This window comes from Oncorhynchus mykiss, chromosome 2 (genome assembly GCF_013265735.2).
Source record: "Oncorhynchus mykiss isolate Arlee chromosome 2, USDA_OmykA_1.1, whole genome shotgun sequence".
Taxonomy (NCBI): Eukaryota; Metazoa; Chordata; class Actinopteri; order Salmoniformes; family Salmonidae; genus Oncorhynchus; species Oncorhynchus mykiss.
This window is the reverse complement of record NC_048566.1, coordinates 23,997,419-24,017,594: the sequence shown is the minus strand read 5'-3', so window position 1 is coordinate 24,017,594 and position 20,176 is coordinate 23,997,419. Positions and strand designations below refer to the sequence as shown.

General features: G+C 41.0%; 1 protein-coding gene across 1 annotated transcript; it reads right to left on the bottom strand.

Moving 5' to 3' along the window:
- Positions 1-1,650: 1,650 nt before the first annotated feature.
- Positions 1,651-16,030, bottom strand: LOC110538629 (transmembrane protein 91). The gene is made up of 2 exons (XM_021625568.2): positions 15,435-16,030; positions 1,651-2,307 (listed from the first exon to the last, which is right to left on the bottom strand). Exons 1-2 carry the CDS (start codon positions 15,813-15,815, stop codon positions 2,155-2,157), a joined length of 534 nt encoding a protein of 177 aa, XP_021481243.1. The 5' UTR covers positions 15,816-16,030; the 3' UTR covers positions 1,651-2,154.
- Positions 16,031-20,176: the final 4,146 nt, after the last annotated feature.

Sequence of the window (20,176 nt, the reverse complement as noted above, 5' to 3'; positions counted from 1 at the left end):
CTGGTCGACAAACCACTCTTAGATGCTTTGTTGAGATCCCTGAGACAAAGAATACAAACACCTTTTATAGCAAAGATACACCCCCTTAGTCTACATGACAAACAACGGATGTGTGGAATGGGTCACAAGGTGAGACTTGATAAATGAGAAAGGAGTATCACCCAGCCAGATAGTATTTGCTATGAAGACTGTTCTTGTTGTACAGAGTTTGGCCCCTAAGACAAGGCTCTGATCTCGTCCCTAGTACTTCATAGTACAGAAACATCAATTCATTCTATGGAATGCGAGCTCCCAGAGAGGACAAGACCATCATTAATCAGTTGCTAGAGTTAAATCTCAGAAGCTCCTCTCAGTTCACACAGACACAAAAGAGTTCCAACCCTATTCTGATGCATAAAACAACCATTCGATGCAATAACAGTATTATAATAATCTTGTAATTTCTCCACAATATGAGTCCAAATACACACCTCCAGGCTGTGTAAGGGATATTTGACTAAGAAGGAGAGTGATGGAGTGCTGCTTCAGATGACCTGGCCTCCACAATCACCTGATCTGTGAAGGAAAATAAACCAACAAGTGCTCAGCATATGTGGGAACTCCTTCAAGACTGTTGGAAAATGATTCCAGGTGAAGCTGGTTGAGAGAATGCCAAGAGTGTGCAAAGCTGTCATCAAGGCAAAGGGTGGCTACTTTGAAGAATCTAAAATATAAAATATATTTTGATTTGTTTAGCACCTTTTTGGTTACTACATGGATATATATGTGTTATTTCATAGTTTTTGTGTCTTCACTATTATTCTACAATGGAGAAAATAGTAAAAATAAAGAAACTTGACTGGTACTGTATATAATACAAATGTTAATATACATAAATTAGAGGGTAAAGAGAGAAATGTTCAGTGTTAAGATTAATCATGCTTTTTTGTTGTTGATCAATTGGACTTGGAAGTGGATTATTAGCTGTAGCCTGCTGCCAGTCAAAAGGCTTTTGATCTAAATGTGTCTGAAATCAGTGTGTGATTTATTTACCCTTTGGACTTTATTTGAAAAAAAATGTGGTTTACATATCTGCATTCTTATAATGGTCTCTGCTTTTGTGTTTTCGCAAACAAAAATACATGATACAAGGTCAACACTTTTTCCAACAACTACACACTTTAGAGAAGGATCAAGTACAACCCCTTGGTAAATAGAAGAGGTGAGAGTCACTGAATATATACTAAAATAAAATATATACCTAATATAGAGAGTGTTATACATAATCTGGCAATATGTGACTATAAATTACATGGAATAGTGTGAACATTTCACCAAATTAATCAACTGTAAGGCCAAACTGGAACAGCTCTGCAATTTCTTTTGACTTCTAGGGTTGGATTAAATCTGCAGAGTGGAAGGCCATGTTCCTGCGTTCGCGGAGACTGCATTCACGGTAAACCCTGCATATGTTGACTAAATCGTAAATGACCTTTACATTTAAATTGTGCTATACAGAGGATCTTCTGTGCCACAGTTTGAATCTAGGTCTTAGTCTCCACGGTTGTCCAAAATAAATTGAGTTGAGTATTGCTTGTGCCATTGCTGACAGCACAGAACAATGAATTGAGCAAATTCATACATTTGTACAACAAGAAGTAAATGTTTGACATTGAGTTGCAAAATGTTTATTCATGTGAGTGTTAACCTTACTGGCCCTTTGTGTATTGACATCAAGTAATACATGTCCTCTCAGACTTTAAGAATAGTCTCTTTCTGATGCATTCTCATAACATTGTCAAATGTGTCTCTAAACTCTGATATGACTTATCCATACACAGTGAATACACATACACTATCCTTTAGACATTTATTAGACATAGTCCAAAAAACTATCAGTATCCATAATTTGTTGTTTATTTATGTATATTAAAATTCAAATTAAACAGACAAATGAATTAACAATTTAAACTATCCTGTCTGCAGGTATTTAAAAAAGCAAGTCATTAGATATATAGTTTTAAAAAAAGCATTGATGAATAAACAGCATTATGTATCTCTTTGGAAAGTGCCTGTAACTGGCACCTACTGTATGTGGTCAAGATCAGGATGATTTTGGGGGCTGGGGTTGAGAGAAGCGGTGGCTGTGGTGCTAGCCGGTGTTTATGTGTCAGATCAGTGGATATTTTTGGCCAGGATGACGACGTAGACGATGTACAGGATGATGACGGTGATGCCGATACCCAGGGCGGAGTGGTTCAGTATCCGTGCTAGACGAGAACTCCTCTCAGCAACCTGCTGCTGACCCTGGTTGTTGGCGTCTCGAGTCTGAGAGCAGAGGGGGGAAGGAAGGAAGGAAGGAAGGAAGGAAGGAAGGAAAGGAGGGAGGGAGAGTTGTAATTGTTGTAATCATCATTCAGGAAAGAGAGTGAGAGAGAGACTTCAACAGAGAGAGTTCAACGATGATTTAGGGCCATGCTCTTATTTGATTGGAGTTATTTCAGGAGAAGCAGTATTCATTCACAAACACAATGCTTAGCCAACATGCCATCTAAGTCAGAAAATAAAAACCAGAGAGACATTTTTCTATCTCACTGTAGAACATCTACAATAGATCATAGTAATACCTACTAGTGATGATATAACAACTTGAACACTAAGTTCCTGTGGCCACACCCCAAGCAGCACTAAGTTGAAACAGCTGTGGATGGAGCACCAACTGTACCTGTGTGCCAGATTCACTCTTGTAGCTCTCTCCCCTAGCTACAGTCTTAGGAATGGTGCTATATTGATTGTGAGACACATTTTGACACCTGTTATGTTTTCTCTTGGGGGAAGAACAAGGTTTGACAGGCAATGCTAAACTTTCAGTCAACTAACTGAAGTCTCAGTGTCTTTGACTCATCACTCCTTGCCATGGACTTTACACTATAGACATCTCGGAGTAGCTGCCTACCAGTCAGTATGAGTCACACACTAAGCAACAGTAAAGCTCTCAGCAAATTTTGCACAGCATGTGTGTGTCATATGTGGTCTTGGATTACTTTCTGGCTCCAAATCAGGAAGAGTCTTGTGACAAACAGGAAGTCCCTATAAAACACGAACAACAGGCACCAAAATACCCACTCTTTAGTCCATGTTTAAAAAAGAACAACATGCCCTCACACCCCCCTATAAGATCACTCCCACTCAACATCTACTTACTCAAGTCTCAATTGAATCAACCTCCCCCTAGTCACATGACGTTGTTAACATGGCCTCCATCTGTTTCTGTCCTCTGGTGAAATATGTGAGTTGGCTTCCACAGCAGGGCTAGGGTTGACTTAAGGTTTAGGCAGAGAAGGTCTGTGTTGATTTAGGTTAGTGTGGCGTGAGAAGGCCTGCCTGCTATTGTAAACCCTCCTCCTGATTACTGACAGCTGGATCATAATTGTTTCTACACGGCTAGCTAGAGGAGAAGGGCTCCTTGGATCTCTTAACAGTGGACAGTTGTTGTGTTTCTGAGGGTCTGTGTACTCGCGTGTCTTGAATAATTATCTGGGCACTCAACCAAACGATTTTCTTCCATTTCCTTGAGGTTCACAAGATTTCCTCCATCCCATCTGTCTGTCTCTATGCTCTGTTTGCTGTGCTATTGCAAAACTTGAAATACATATAGCCTATCCATTTACTAGGCTACTACGTCCAATTACATGAGAGATGTGCGTGGTCATTTGTTGTATGGAATATGAACCCATCACAGCCAGAAAAGTTGAGGAATACTGTATATTCTGGAACACTGTATATTCTGGAATACTGTATATTCTGCAATGGTTATGAAAATAAAATAAATAGGACAAATATTCCTATGTCTAATTATTTTAGATTCTAAAAATATAGCATGTTTTCGCTCTCCTCACTGATGGCAAATAGTTGCATTCTTGTTAATAATATGTTTTCCTGTTGATTTTTGTTTATACCCCATTCACACAAAATACTCACTTGCAAGCTTGCAATACAATATTTCAACCACCAGCAGATGTAAGTATGCATGGTATAAAGTTTGCAGGGAGGTGAGTACATTCTCAAGTCTAGTTAAAAAAATATATATATAAAACTGGCACACGCACATTTTGGGATATATTTTGAATGTATGCACGGTTTATAAATGAGGCCCCAGAAACCTACTGGAAGCTTGATTCTATTCACTTACCCACATAATACTCCATTCCTGATTTCCCCACAGGCCTCTATCAGCACTGCAGCATATTGCTCATATGACTCATCATAATATAATCTGTTGGGCCAGGCTCCTTGAAAACCACATTACATACAATACCAACTAAATTCCAAATAAAATATTCTGAACAAGTAACTGAGGAGTGGTTATTCTACTCTTTTATAAATACTGTATCTGCAATCTGGGATTTGTTCTAAGCAATGTGGGGAGTGCAATGGGATGACAAAGTGAACATTTTATGAATTGTATATGTGGAGGATGTACAACTGAACACATTGTATTGGGGTTTCTGTGTGACCTCATGGAGAGGGAAGGGCAGGATGTGAGATGCTTGATATGTGAGAAAATCCCAAGATCAAACAGAATCAGATCATTAATGGAGTCTGTCTTTCTAATCTCTGCGATATGAAGGGCCTTCTCAGTGACAGTACAGAAATACTGGTGAATGGGCCATTCACTGAGCAACCCAGTGAGCATTTATATTTTTTGGGGTCGTTTAGCAGACAATCTAGAGCAACTTCGTACTGGTTCCCAGTGGGAATCAAGCCCAGAACCCTGGCATTGCAAGTACTATTGATTTACACTGTCAACAGATTTTTGCTCTTGTCTGTGACTGAAGAGAAGGTTGTCAAAGTGTAGTCAACTTTGTTCTAAAGGCAGAAAGAATCTGATTGGTTTAGGGAAGAACAAATCCGATTGGTTTCTAAAAGGTCAATGGGCGGAGTTTAACAGATGCACATCTTGAAAACATGGAGGTTTGACTGAGCTTCTTGTAAATGAAAGTTTGAGTTAAAAGTTGTAATGTTTTGAAATATTTGTGATACAGTAGTCAGACAAATGTGACAACATCTCTTAGATACAACTAGTCTCCTGACTTGAAGCAAAGAGTAAAATGTAGCAAACTAGCAGCAACATGCTAAGATAATCAGAGCAAGCTAGCTAGGTAAGCATTTAGCAACCACTTAGCTACTTATGTTGAATTAATAGACATACAAGTAAGTCAGCTAACATTTGTTTTGTTGAAATGTTAAGTTGAAATGCAAAAAAAAAATGGACAGTTATGGACAGTTAAAATGCTAAGCTAAACAGAGCTAGTTGAATAGAGCTAATCTGGTTTCCTGGATGGTACTGTTGACTAACCACATTCCGTACAAATTTGCGCAACAGCGGCATTCAAACGAGGCTGCAATGAAAACTAATGGGACTGTCGTGACTGTGTTGGCATCAAAATCTGGGGTGTGAACTATGTTTCTATTAAAGCTTTGATTGACATAGTAATGACCCGATAGTATTGGAGTAAAGTTGAAAAAAAAAAAGACCTCTCCGACACTGTACGTTAAATTGTGATGTGTCATGGCGTAACATACAGCACGCATAAAGCAACTCATTCTGTGTCTTACAGCTTCTCTCCACCAGGTGTAGTGCTTCTCTTGCAGTTTAAAAATAAGAAAGGGACAGGGACAGGGTAAGGGGTAAGGGGGATGCCTAGTCAATTGTACAACGGAATGCATAATTTTTTTTGCGTCATCACTGCAAGCCATCATGCCTCTTAAAAGCCGCGACAGCCGCTGTTAAGTTCTGAAGATAACTTTAGCGCCGACCTAAAAACCAGATTCAAATTCGACACAAACCTTCAAATAGGTACCGTTTAAGTCAGAAGTTAACATACACCTTAGCCAAATACATTTAAACTCAGTTTCACAATTCCTGACATTTAATCCTAGTAAAAATGCCCTGTTTTAGGTCAGTTGAGATCACCACTTTATTTTAAGAATGTGAAATGTCAGAATAATAGTAGAGAGAATGATTTATTTAAACTTTTATTTCTTTCATCACATTCCCAGTGGGTCAGACGTTTACATACACTTACTTAGGTAGCTTTGCCTTTAAATTGTTAAACTTGGGTCAAGTGTTTCGGGTAGCCTTCCACAAGCTTCCCACAATAAGTTGGGTGAATTTTGGCCCATTCCTCCTGACAGAGCTGGTGTAACTGAGTCAGGTTTGTAGGCCTCCTTGCTTACACATGTTTTTTCATTTCTGCCCACAAAGTTTCTATCGGATTGAGATCAGGGCTTTGTGATGGACACTCCAATACCTTGACTTTGTTGTCCCTAAGCCATGTTGCCACAACTTTGGAAGTATGCTTGAGGTCATTGTCCATTTGGAAGATCCATTTGCGACCAAACTTTACCTTCCTGACTGATGTCTTGAGATGTTGCTTCAATATATAAATACATTTGATTTGATATATCCACAGAATTTTCCTTCCTCGTGATGCCATCCATTTTGTGTAGTGCACCAGTCCCTCCTGCAGCAAAGCACCCCCACAACATGATGCTGCCACCCCCCTGCTTCATGGTTGGGATGATGTTCTTCGGCTTGCAAGCCTCCCCCATTTTCCTCCAAACATAACGATGGTCATTATGGCCAAACATTTCTATTTTTGTTTCATCAGACCACAGGACATTTCTCCAAAAAGTATGGTCTTTGTCTCCATGTGCAGTTGCAAGCCATAGTCTGACCTTTTTTGGGTGGTTTTGGAGCAATGGCTTCTTCCTTGCTGAGCGGCCTTCAGGTTGTGTCGATATAGGACTCGTTTTACTGTGGATATAGATACTTTTGTACCTGTTTTGTCCAGTATCTTCACAAGGTCCTTTGCTGTTGCTCTGAGATTGATTTGCACTTTTCGCACCAAAGTGCGTTCATCTCTAGGAGACAGAACGCGTCTCCTTCCTGAGCGGTATGACGGCTGCATGGTCCAATGGTGTTTATACTTGCGCACTATTGTTTGTACAGATGAACGTGGTACCTTCAGGCGTTTGGATATTGCTCCCAATCATGAACCAGACTTGTGGAGGTCTACAATTTTTTTTTAGGTCTTGGCTGATTTCTTTAGATTTTCCCATGATGTCGAGCAAAGAGGCACTGAGTTTGAAGGTAGGCCTTGAAATACATCCACAGGTACACCTGCAATTGACTCAAATTATGTAAATTAGCCTATCACAAGCATCTAAAGCCATGATATCATTTTCTGGAATTTTCCAAGCTGTTTAAAGGCACAGTCAATTTAGTGTATGTAAACTTCTGACCAACTGGAATTGTGATACAGTGAATTTTAAGTGAAATAATTTGTCTGTAAACATGCACAAAGTAGATGTCCTAACCGACTGGCCAAAACTATAGTTTGTTAACAAGAAATTTGTGGAGTGGTTAAAAAACGAGTTTTAATGACTCCAACGTAAGTGTATGTAAACTTCCGACTTCAACTGTACTGTATGTAATGACACATTATAAAAATTCTTTATAGTGTTTCATTTACATTTTAGAGGTGATAAGTTGGACAGATCGGGTGAAGAAATCTGTTTATCTCCCCCTTTCCCCTATCCCGCAGTAGGCTTCAATCATGCAGAGACGGGCAACATGAATGTCTCGTCATTGATTTGGCTGGAAACTGGAAACGGGAGAAATTGTGCTTAGAATGGTATTCATATTACAGTTGATCTGGAAGTATTATGTTTTTGGGGCGCTAAAATAAGGTAAATTGTACATTACAGCTCGATGTACAGAAGAAGTGCGTTAGATTAGTAACTACATCCTTTCTTATTCCACTAAGATATAATCAATGAAGGGATACTTACAAGAGTAGACCAAAAACAAACTCTACCATATTCTACCTAATATACAGTACGTACGTGAGGGTAGAGTAGGGTACTGTCAGTAATGGGGATAAGAGGGATGCGTGTGTATAAGCAATATGTTGATAGATAAAGGGGCTATCAAAGGGTTAACTGAAACAATGCTGTTACTATTTTCATTGACAGCTGTGTCTCTACACTTCACCTAAAATATGACAGAAAAATTTGGAGTGTGGACTGTATTAATTGTGTAATTACTGGGAGTGGAACACAGACGTTGTGGTGTTTGGTGCATCTGAGCTCTCCATTAAATGATTCTCCCTTAAATTAGCTCATTTTCAGCCACTTTCCCTTTCCACCACATGTTGCTTATAGGTTCAGCTTAACACATGCCGGATTCATGCCACTAACGGTCCTGCTTACAAAGGAGCTGTGTTCGACAATGTTTCAAATTCATAGATTTGTTAGTTGTTGAGGCCATGATTGTTTATGTTTTTCTAGTCTAAGGCATGGCCACTATAACTTATTTTCTGCATCTCTGTTTCCTCAAAGTGCACTCTGTGACGTTAAACACTAAAAAACAGAGCCTAAAAGATAACAGATAATAAATAATATGTCATAAATGGATGTCTGAAAAAACAGCTTCATCGCAGACATGGCCAAATATTGAAGTACTATTCTCAACATATCGTGACAGTCACAATAAAGATAACATTCACAATGAAGTTCAGGGTTTAGAGCAAATACCAACAGCATAAGCAACATCCTACTTGGACCTGTGGTAATGACCCTATTCATTCCCAACAACCCATGGGGCCCAGACAGGGGCCGCTTCATAAAAGGAGGCTGGGGTATCCTAGCAACTGGTGTTAATAGAGTTAGTGTGTGTAATCATTTTCTGATATTGCCAGAGTACAGTATAAATAATATTCAAATAATAACTGTGTAAGCACCGTTTTCTTCAGAATGTTAAGAAGACAGGAAAATAGGTGTAATGGATTACTAAATGTACTTGAAACTTGACAAGGGAAACAATAGACAAGCAACCCCTTTTGAAGACAATTGCCAGGAAATTGTGTACAATCTCTAAAAAGGATATGTTCATTGTCCTGTCCGTATTTTATGGCAAATCACTCTAAAACATTTCAAAACATACTGACTGGAAAACACACAGCCTGCGACACAGACACAAATCTAAAACACTTCCGGCCACAGACACGCAACCACACACAAGCACAGACACACAACCACGCACGAGCACACATACAGGCGAGCACACACACAGGCAACCACACACGCACACAAGCACACGCACAAGCACACAGACACAATAGCTTCTTTCTGCTCTCTGATTATGCCCTCTTGTCCGCCATGTTAGAAAGGCCCCACTGTGTGAACGTTGAATTTCCAAGAGGCAGATTCCTGTTGTCCTCCCCTCCCCCGGCCTGTACCCCTATTTGACCCTCCAACAGGCCTTTTCCCTTCCTCCTACCCATCCCAGACAACCTGGCGAAAATCCCAAACACAACAGATCCCAAACATAATGCTACTCCCCCTCTCGTGTGTTAGGCCAGGAAAAACACGCTGGAATGTGGAAAGTCCTATAAATCACGACATAACAATATCCTGTATAGATCACGAACTAACCTAAAACAATCCAAACTCAATAAAATAGGGAATGCAACTAACCAACAATGCATTCGGCAAATATTCAGACCCCTTCACTTTTTCAACATTTAGTTACATTGCAGCCTTATTCTAAAATGGATTAAATAAGGAGATGACTGAGGACTACAGGAAAAGGAGGACCAAGCACGCCCCCATTCTCATCAACGGGCTGTAGTGGGGGAGGTTGAGAGCTTAAGTGCCTTGGTGTCCACATCACCAACAAACTAACATGGTCCAAGCACACCAAGATGTGAAGAGGGCACAACAAAACCTATTCCCCCTCAGGAGACTGAAAAGATTTGGCATGGGTCCTGAGATCCTCAAAAGGTTCTACAGCTGCACCATCGAGAGCATCCTGACTGGTTGTATCACCGCCTGGTAAGGCAACTGCTTGGCCTCCGACCGCAAGGCACTACAGAGGGTAGTGCATATGGCCCAGTACATCACTGGGGCCAAGCTTCCTGCCATCCAGGACCTCTATACCAGGCGGTGTCAGAGGAAGGCCCTAAAAAGTGTCAAAGACTCCAGCCACACCAGTCATAGACTGTTCTCTCTGCTACCGCATGGCAAGCAGTACCGGAGCGCCAAGTCTAGGTCCAAGAGGCATCTAAACAGCTTCTACCCTCAAGCCTTTAGACTCCTGAACATCTAATCAAATGGCTATCCAGACTATTTGCACTGCCCCCCACCCTTTACCCTGCTGCTAATCTCTGTTATTATCTCTGCATAGTCACTTTACAAAGTTGACAGTGCATGTCAGAGCAAAAACCAATCCACGAGGTCAAAGGAATTATATGTAGAGTTCCGAGACAAGATTGTGTCCAGGCACAGATCTGGGGAAGGGTACCAAAACATTTCTGCAGCAATGAGGGCCCTGAGAACACAGTGGCCTCCATCATTCTTAAATGGAAGAAGTTTGGAACCACCAAGACTCATCCTAGAACTGTCCGCCCGGCCAAACTGAACAATCGGGAGAGAAGGGCCTAGGTCAGGGAGGTGACCAAGAACCCGATGTTCACTCTGACAGAGCTCCAGAGCTCCTCTGTGGAGATGGGAGAATCTTCCAGAAGGACAACCATCTCTGCAACACTCCACCAATCAGGCCTTTATGGTAGAGTGGCCAGTAAAAGGGACATGACAGCCCTCTTGGAGTTTGCCAAAAGGCACCTAAAGGACTCTCACACCATAAGAAACAAGATTCTCTGGTCTGATGAAACCAAGATTGAACTCTTTGGCCTGAATGCCAAGCATCACATCTTGAGGAAAGCTATCACAATCCCTACGCTGAAGCATGGTGTCGGTAGCATCATGCTGTGGGGGTGTTTTATCAGTGGCAGGGACTGGGAGACTAGTCAGGATTGAGGGAAAGATGAATGGAGCAAAGTACAGAGAGATCCTTGATGAAAACCTGCTCCAGAGGGCTCAAGACCTCAGACTGGGGCAAAGGTTCACCTTCCAACAGGACAATGACCATGAGCACACAGCCAAGACAATGCAGGAGTAGCTTTGGGACAAGTCTCTGAATGTCCTTGAGTGGCCCAGCCAGAGCCCGGACTTGAACCCGATCAAATATCTCTGCAGAGACCTGAAAATAGCTGTGCAGCAACGCTCCCCATCCAATCTGACAGAGCTTGAGAGGATCTGCAGAGAAGAATGGGAGAAACTCCCCAAATGCGGTTGTGCCAAGCTTGTAGCGTCATACCCAAGAAGATTCGAGGCTGTAAGCACTGCCAACAGTGCTTCAACAAAGGACTGAGTAAAGGGTCTGAATACTTATGTAAATGTGATATTTCCGTTTTTTTATTTGTAATAAATTCGCAAAAAATTCAAAAAATCTGTTTTGGGTTATTGTGTGTAGATTGATGGGGCTTTTTTTTATTTTTTAGAATGACGCTATAATATAACAAAATGTGGAAAAAGTTAAGGGGTCTGAATACTTTCCAAATGCACTGTATGTAATCCAAGGGAATAATTTCCACAACAGTAGTCGGCAGGAAATAGGAAGTCATAATAAGCTTTCCCATACAGGACATAACTCCATTTCTTTTTGAGGAAAAAGCAATGTACTGTAACACATTTTTTAGAACATACATTTTCCCAGATACTTAACTCCTTTGTATCTCTCCCTGGCTGGGAATAGTTTTAAGATTTTATTTTAAACTTTATTTAACTAGGCAAGTCAGTTAAGAACAAATTCTTATTTTCAATGACAGCCTAGGAACAGTGGGTTAACTGCCTTGTTCAGGAGCAGAACAATAGATTTATACTTTTCAGCTCAGGGAATTTATCTTGCAAACTTTCAGTTTCTAGTCCAATGCTCCAACCACTAGGCTACCTGCCACCCCAAGATTGGCTGGTGGTGTACTATATGTGAGTGGGCATTAAGTCTATGTGCCAGTCAGACAGTGCTGCTGACTTGGAGACACAGAAAAGAAAACTGTGTTTGCAGTCTGGCTTGTCACCTCTGTACGCAGTGCCACGCCAAACACTGGCAACTAGCAGCTTGTCGCAACTGAGGCAGGGTGGGAAGGGCTCGGTGTGGGATAGTCATGCCAAGCTTCCTGGCAGAGCGTCAAGTAGCCTCTTAGCGAGATAATACACCACTCACCCATTACCGTATATCTCCTCCAGGCCAGAACTGGGTGCGGTCACGCCTACTTCCGCTCCCATTGTCAAGCACACGAGACTTCATCAGGCAGGGTAGCCTAGTGGTTAGAGTGTTGGACTAGTAACCGTGAGGTTGCAAGTTCAAATCCCTGAGCTGACAAGTTACAAATCTGTCGTTCTGCCCCTGAACAGGCAGTTACTGTTTCTAGGCTGTCATTGAAAATAAGAATTTGTTCTTAACTGACTTGCCTAGTTAAATAACTGTTTTCTCACCTCTAGGTTATTTTATTTTAAATGCTATTGTAAGTGCTGTAACAATATTTTAAGATAACTACACAAGGCATAGGACTAAAGGTCAAGAGGGAATTAACGATCAATGGAAATAGTTGTTTTTATGTAATAGGGAATCATTGATTCATGGGCCAGATACTACACGAGAAGAATTTCAGTCCGGGACTCATAGCTACATGTGGCAAGTTTTAATTGGTCCGAATTGTTTATAGATTGAGCCTGAAACAAGATACTTGTTATTTGGCCATTGATCCAATTTTACTGCAAGGAATTCTAATTGGTCAACCACAGGCTAAGGTTGGGTTATAGGTTTCACCCTATCTCTTCGTTCTGTGGAGAATCTCTCAGGCCAGTGAGGAAGGAACATCTGTCATCTACTTTACAGCATGACAACTATGATGTGTTCTATTTGAATAAATATAAATTTTCTCCACCTGATTTGCTTTGGGGTCTGTGTAATTGAAGAATAACATCAACTGCTAACAGTTCCTATTAATATACTTTAAGTGCTGACAGGTATGATCGCAACACTGCTGATCAGCCATAAATTCCCTTGTTACAGGGGAGATGGAAGTTTGTTGTGTTCAACGGGGGGCAATTGAATGCAAGCTTCACACTGTTTATTATTATTGTGAAAACATGTCTAGCCTGTCTATCTATGTGTAACAGGTTTGACTTGTTATGCTCAACCCACTCAGTTTCTACCACAAAACACCAGAACATAGCCAAAAAAGTAGAACCAGCTCATCTGCTTTTACACTATTAATAATAATGTTCAGTGTTTCTTTTGAAAATAATATTTAAATGAATATTTAAAAATGAATAATTTCACCATATTAAAACGAGAGTTCAGTTCAGCAGGGTTGACCTTTAAATGAGGGACATGTTGTTGTTTTCCCCCTTAACATTTTAAGGGGGAAAACAACAACAACATGAACCACTAACAACATGAACCACTAATCACAAAATAAATAATAATCTACAGAAATGACATTGTGAAAGTAACAAAATAGGTCATGGTGGAAAGTTTTTTTTTTTTACCTTTATTTAACTAAGCAAGTCGGTTAAGAACAAATTCAATGACGGCCTTGGAACAGTGGGTTGTTGAGAACAACAGAATTGGACCTTGCCAGGTTTGAACTTAGAACCTTCCGGTTACTAGTCCAACGCTCTAACCACTAGGCTACCCTGCCGCCCCAGTGGGTTAAATTGCACAGAGGGACGTCTCAAAATGTGTCAAAATGCAGAATATATGCACTTTTAGCAAGTCTTTATTTATATATAAAATCAGATTTATTCAAAATTCCATTTGGACTTTATTAAAACCAGTTAAATGTAATCGAAAATGTAATCTACATCATCCCCAAAAGTAATTATTTATCATGAGAGGGCTATAAATAATAACTAGTAATCCTACATACTCAAAGAAATGTTAACATCTCACCTTTTTGGTAAAAAAAATAGTTGCTGATATGAAGTACAAATATGAAATATTTTACAGTATATAATAGCCCTTGACTTGCCCAGGAGAGGAGGAACTTTACTGAGCGATTATGTCTATGATGGATGTGGCTGAAGTTAATTCACCAGCACATTGATCAACCTCAGTTGATGTGGTTATTACATAAGTCATCCACTGGGTTTTGATACTTGATAAAAAGCCACTGTCTCATTGTGAAATAAAGATGCCCATAATAACATCTTAGAGGTCTTCAACCTCCATTCTCTCTTTACCAGGCTTTGACCCGGATGTTTCCTCCATTACCCACATTGATCTATATGAGTCATACCCGGTCAACAATTAGCTGTCCATCCTGATATGCATTTGTAATTCCAGTAAGTAAGTAAAGAGACTTGCAATGTGCACACTGCCCACAAAAGGAGGTGGAAACTGAGCTGCACATCCTAACCTCCTGCCAAATGTATGACCATATTAGAGACACATATTTCCGTCAGATTACACAGACCCACAGGAATTCGATAACAAATCCACAGTGCGCAATCTGTGAAATATCACAGTGTGCAATCACAGAGGCAGGATTTGTGACCTGTTGCCAAAAGGAAAGCGCAACCAGTGAAAAACAAACACCATTGTAAATACAACCTATGTTTACATTTTATTTATTTTTCCTTTTGTACTTTAACTATTTGCACATCATTACAACACTGTATAGAGACATAATGACATTTGAAATGTCTTTATTCTTTTGGAACTTTTGTAAGTGTAATGTTCACTGTACATTTTTTGTTTATTTAAATTTAGTTTATTATCTATTTAACTTGCTTTGGCAATGTAAACATATGTTTCCCATGCCAATAAAGCCCCTTAAATTTAAATTGACTTGGGGCTTGTAGGGATAGCTCAGGGTTTCCAGCCCTTTCCTACCTCTCTTCTCAGTGTGGCTGTCCATTCAAGGGTGGGGTTTGGCAAAGGACAAGGGGGAGGGTTGTTGGAGTTCTGCTTTTTTCTTTTGCGATTTGATAAGCCCAGTATACCTTTTACATTTTGAATACCACCTCCTCTTACGTCACTCACACAGTCAAGTCATCCGCATGTTTAACCACCCATATTTAACCACCCATTTTTAACCACCCATATTCCGGGAAGGGTCCCTCCCTTTCTTACACACACTCTCCCCAATTCCCACTTCGTGCCCCTTCTCCCCTCCCCCGATCCCCTCAAACCACCAAATCCCGAGGACCTTATTCAAAACAGAACTCAAGACTGTGAGATACCCACAGTGTAAGGCCAAAACTATCACAAACATGTCCTTCTCCCCAGCTACGCAGCCCTCCACCAAGTAGAGAGAGAGAGAGAGAGAGAGAGAGAGAGAGACCGTTATTTAAACAAAACCGGTAACTGGGTTTCTTGGATAAAGCTAAAAAAAGACTAGAGTGAGAAATACACTACTGACTACTCTACAAAATGAAAAAAGTTATGTTCTGTGAATTATTTGGGATACATATCTACTGGAAACACATTAGTCTACATTACATTTGAATACTCTTAAAACAGTAATAAAAGTCCCACTCACCGAGATGGAGTAGATAAGTGCAGCGATGCCAAGTGGCAGGCAGCAGCACAGCATGGTGAAAATGGAGTAGCCCAGGTAGTCTGGCAGAGGGTAAGGCAGAGCTCCACGGGTCACAAACACCGTAGGCTGGACTGTGACGGTGGACTGGGGGTACTCTCCCTGGGGGTATGGCTGGCCGTAAGGGGCCCCAGGAGCTCCTCCATACTGGGGCGGTGGTGCGTATCCCTGGGGATTGGCGGGGTAGCCTGCTGGTACAGGGTATCCTGTGTTGGGGTACTGGGGGTGGTCCTGGTAGGGTGGAGGAGCTGGTTGTCCCATCCCAGACTTCTCATCTGGGTTCCAGCCTGGTGGTGGGGCGTTTGGCATCTTGTTGGGATCCATTTTTTTGCTGTTGGTGATTTGTTTCCCTTTTATCTTACTTCTCTCTTTTTTTTATTTTGTGCCTCCTCTCAATCTCTCCAAGCGTTCTTCTGTGTCTCTCTGCCTAAACTGTCTGCCTGCCTACAAGCTGTGTAAAGCAAGCAATTACGTTCTCTCTCCCCCTCCCCTGTCCGTCCCTGGCAGCTCATTATGTTTAGAGGAGGCCTGTGTGGGTGAGCCGACAGGGAAGGGTTAGGGGTGGGGAAAGACTGAGTAGCTGACTGGAGTCAAATAACAAGTCCAGCAGTCAGGCAGAAATGCTGTCCATCTAATGCAGAGATACCGTATTCTGGATAGGAGTTGTGCGCAACCCCCTGGTGATATTATGAACTACACAAGTAACAGTCACAATGTATTATTGTAGTTATTGATGACTCTTCAGTGCAAGATGTTTAAATACTTATTTTTCTTTGTTATGATGAAGAACGGTATATTTGATACTGTAATAAGGTAAAACTATAACAAAAGTGATGCTTAAAGTATTTGTTTATGGTAAGTGAACACAGGAAAAAACAGCAAAGACTGTTGATTGAAGAATAAGAAGAAAAAGTAACAAAGATAATGTAACAAACAACAAGGCAATAAGATAATGTAACATATATGATGATGTAACAAGATGATGTACCATAATGATAATATAACAAGATAATGTAACAAACAATAATACAACAAGATAATGGAGCATCGATAATGTAACAAGATAATGTAATATATTGGTGAAATAGCGAGACAATGTAACAAAGTATAATGTAACAATATAACGTAACATAAATGACAATGCAACAAGACCATGTAACATTATGATAATACAACAAAATAATGTAACATAGGCGATAATGCAATAAGATAATGTAACATAAATAGACAGATCCAGTCGGCCGGCCAAATAGGTCCAGTTGGCCTGCTGGCCAGATAGGATAGGGCGGAGGGCCAGATGAGACCAGTCGGTCATCCAGCCAAATGGGACTAGTCAGCCGGCCAGGTAGGTAGGTCCGGTCAACCGGCCAAGTAAGTAGGTCTGGCCCGCTGGCTAGGTAGGTAAGTTCGGCCAGCCGGCCAGAAAGATAGGTCAAGTCGGACATTAAAGTAGGTCTGGCCTGCCTGCCTGCTAAGTTTGAAAAAAATGTGGTGTGACTGCGTTCAGTCATTATGGTCCAGGCCTTTGAAACCAACCTGGTCTCAGAGCATTTCCTATTATTCTGTACGTAAATCCGAAACACTCCGTATGATATGTTGCGTTTTGTATGGTATGTATTAATTTGTGGATGTCCATCACTCATTTCATATGATATGTTACGAATTACAATTCAAATTTTATCTTACGAAATTGCAAAATATAGAGTATGTTACGAATTTGCTAAACGTACTATATGTTAAAAAAATGGCCAAATGTATGATGTTACAAATTCTATGTAGGTGGCTAACGTTAGCTAGCTGGCTAACATTAGCTAAACTAGGGGTTAGGATTAGGGGTTAAGGTTAAATTTAGGAGTTAGGTTAAAGAGTTAAGGTTAGGGGAATGGTTAACTAACATGCTAAGTAGTTGCAAAGTAGTTAAAACGTAGTAAGTAATTGAAAAGTTGCTAATTATCTGAAATGCTGAAGTTGTTGCTGACGAGGTTCAAACTCGCAAACTTATACGTCCACTCATCCACCCCGAACAACCAACCTACTTTCGCTTTTGCCTTAAGTAACTGTAATGGGAATTTTTATGTTTGTGCTTTTCTTATAACTCATTTCTGTGTTCTATTCACGGGCTGTTCTATAAACCAATTTATGTGTTCATGCAAGTGGTTGACTGTACACATCCTCACTATCAGTAGCTGCAATTTGGCAGTACGCCCAGAGCTTGTTTTGAAATATATCTCAGTTTCAAGGTCTCAGCTTAGAGAGAAGAAGCCTCGTGAGGTATTTCTTTGTTCACAAGGCCATTGTCATGATGAAACAGGAAAGGGCCTTCCCCAAACTGTTGCCACAAAGTTGGAAGCACAGAATCATCTAGAATGTCATTGTATGCTGTAGCGTTAAGATTTCCCCTCACTGGAACTAAGGGGCTTAGCCCAAATCATGAAAAACAGCCCCAGACCATTATTCCTCCACCACCAAACTTTACAGTTGGCACTATGCATTGGGGCAGGTAGCGTTCTCCTGCCATCCACCAAGCCCAGATTTGTCCGTCGGACTGCCAGATGGTGAAGCGTGATTCATCACTCCAGAGAACACGTTGCCACTGCTCCAGAGTCCAATGGCAGCGAGCTTTACACCACTCCAGCCGATGCTTGGCATTGCACATGGTGATGTTAGGCTTGCGCGGCTGTTTGGCCATAGAAACACATTTCATGAAGTTCCCGACAAACAATTATTGTGCAGACGTTGCTTCCAGAGGCAATTTGGAACTCGGTAATGAGTGTTGCAACCAAGGACATTTTTACCAGCTTCGCGGTTCAACACTCGGCGGTGCTATTCTGTGAGCTTGTTTTTTTTTTTTTTTTTTTTTTTTACACCTTTATTTAACTAGGCAAGTCAGTTAAGAACAAATTCTTATTTTCAATGACGGCCTAGGAACAGTGGGTTAACTGCCTGTTAAGGGGCAGAACGACAGATTTGTACCTTGTCAGCTCGGGGGTTTGAACTTGCAACCTTGCGGTTACTAGTCCCAACGCTCATTCGCAGCTGAGCCATTGTTTCTCCTAGACATTTCCACTTCACAATAACAGCTCTTACAGTTGGCCGGGGCAGCTCTAGCAGGGCCGAAATTTGGAAAGGTTGGAAAGGTTGGAAAGGTGGAATCCTATAACGGAGCCATGTTGAAAGTCACTTAGCTCTTCAGAAAGGTCATTCGACTGCCAATGTTTGTGTATGGAGATTGCATGGCTGTGTGCTCGATTTTATACACCGGTCAGCAATGGATGTGGCTAAAACAGCCAAATCCACTAATTTAAAGGGGTGCCCACATAGTTTTGTATATGTAGTGTATGTAACTGTATTGACTCACTCTTGTCACATTGTTTGAAGAAATGGAATTGAGCATTGGAAATACAAATAATACATGCGGGGCCTGTCTCCCGGACCCAAATTAAGTCTACTTCTGGACTAAACAGCATGGTAAACTGAGTTTCCAAAGTGAGTATTCAGTCCAGGAGTATGCTCAATATGGGTCCGGGCAAACTACTCTTGCACAAAAATGTGTAGGTCTAATGCTCTTCTTCAGCTTGTTTCTTCTTGTCTAATTCACACCCTCTGTGACCTTCTGGTTGTATCATACAATACAGCCCGTATCAGCCTCTTATCTCAGTTACCATGGCAACACATGACCCGTCATGACCACTTTTGAATACACTGTAACCCATGATAAGGTGATTTTGTTATCATTACCATACTCTATTCAAGGTAGAATGCCTGTGAGTAGAGTTTTGGATTTGGACTGTAGCTCGGAAACTGGCAAGGACATACTTAATTGTGCTGGAGGATATTTATGACCTTGACACACTTTCACTTTTAAAATAATGACATAAGCTGGTGTTCATACCATAGACCGTATGGTTCATATTGTAAAGGACTGTTTCCTCAGAACAGCCTCAATTCGTCGGGGCATGGACTCTAAAAGGTGTCGAAAGCATTCCACAAGGATGTTGGCCCATGTTGACTCCAATGCTTCCCACAGTTGTGTAAAGTTGGCTGGGTGTCCTTTGGGTGGTGAATCATTCTTGATACACATGGGAAACTGTTGAACATGAAAAACATGAAAAACGTTGCAGTCCTTGATACAAGCCGGTGCACCTGGCACTTACTACCATACCCCGTTCAAAGGCACTTGCATATTATGTCTGGCTCATTCACCCTCTGAGTGGCACACACACACAATCCCATGTCTCAATTGTCTCAGGGCTTAAAAAGGGTTATTTAACCGGTCTCCTCCCCTGATTGAGGTGGATTTAACAAGTCACATCAATAAGGGATCATAGCCTTCACCTAGTCAGTCTATTTCATGGAAAGAGCCGGTATTCCCAACGTTTTGTACAGTCAGTGTAATGTTGATGAATGTATGTTTGAGAAGGCAACTACATTTAAAAAAAGATTTTTACTGTTTTGCAAAGGCCACAGATTTTAGTGTCTTGTGAACACTGTTTCGAAAAATATTTTTCAAAAAAATGCTTGTAATGCGTTTGAGAAACACTGTACCAGTCTTTTTGCAGTGTCTCATGTAATCCAGTAGATGGCGATGTAGAAGTATATTTGAACCACTCAGGACATGGGCCTTACATCAAATAGAGAAAAGTATTTGCAGGATTTACATTTGAGGAGCCTATCAGACTTATTTT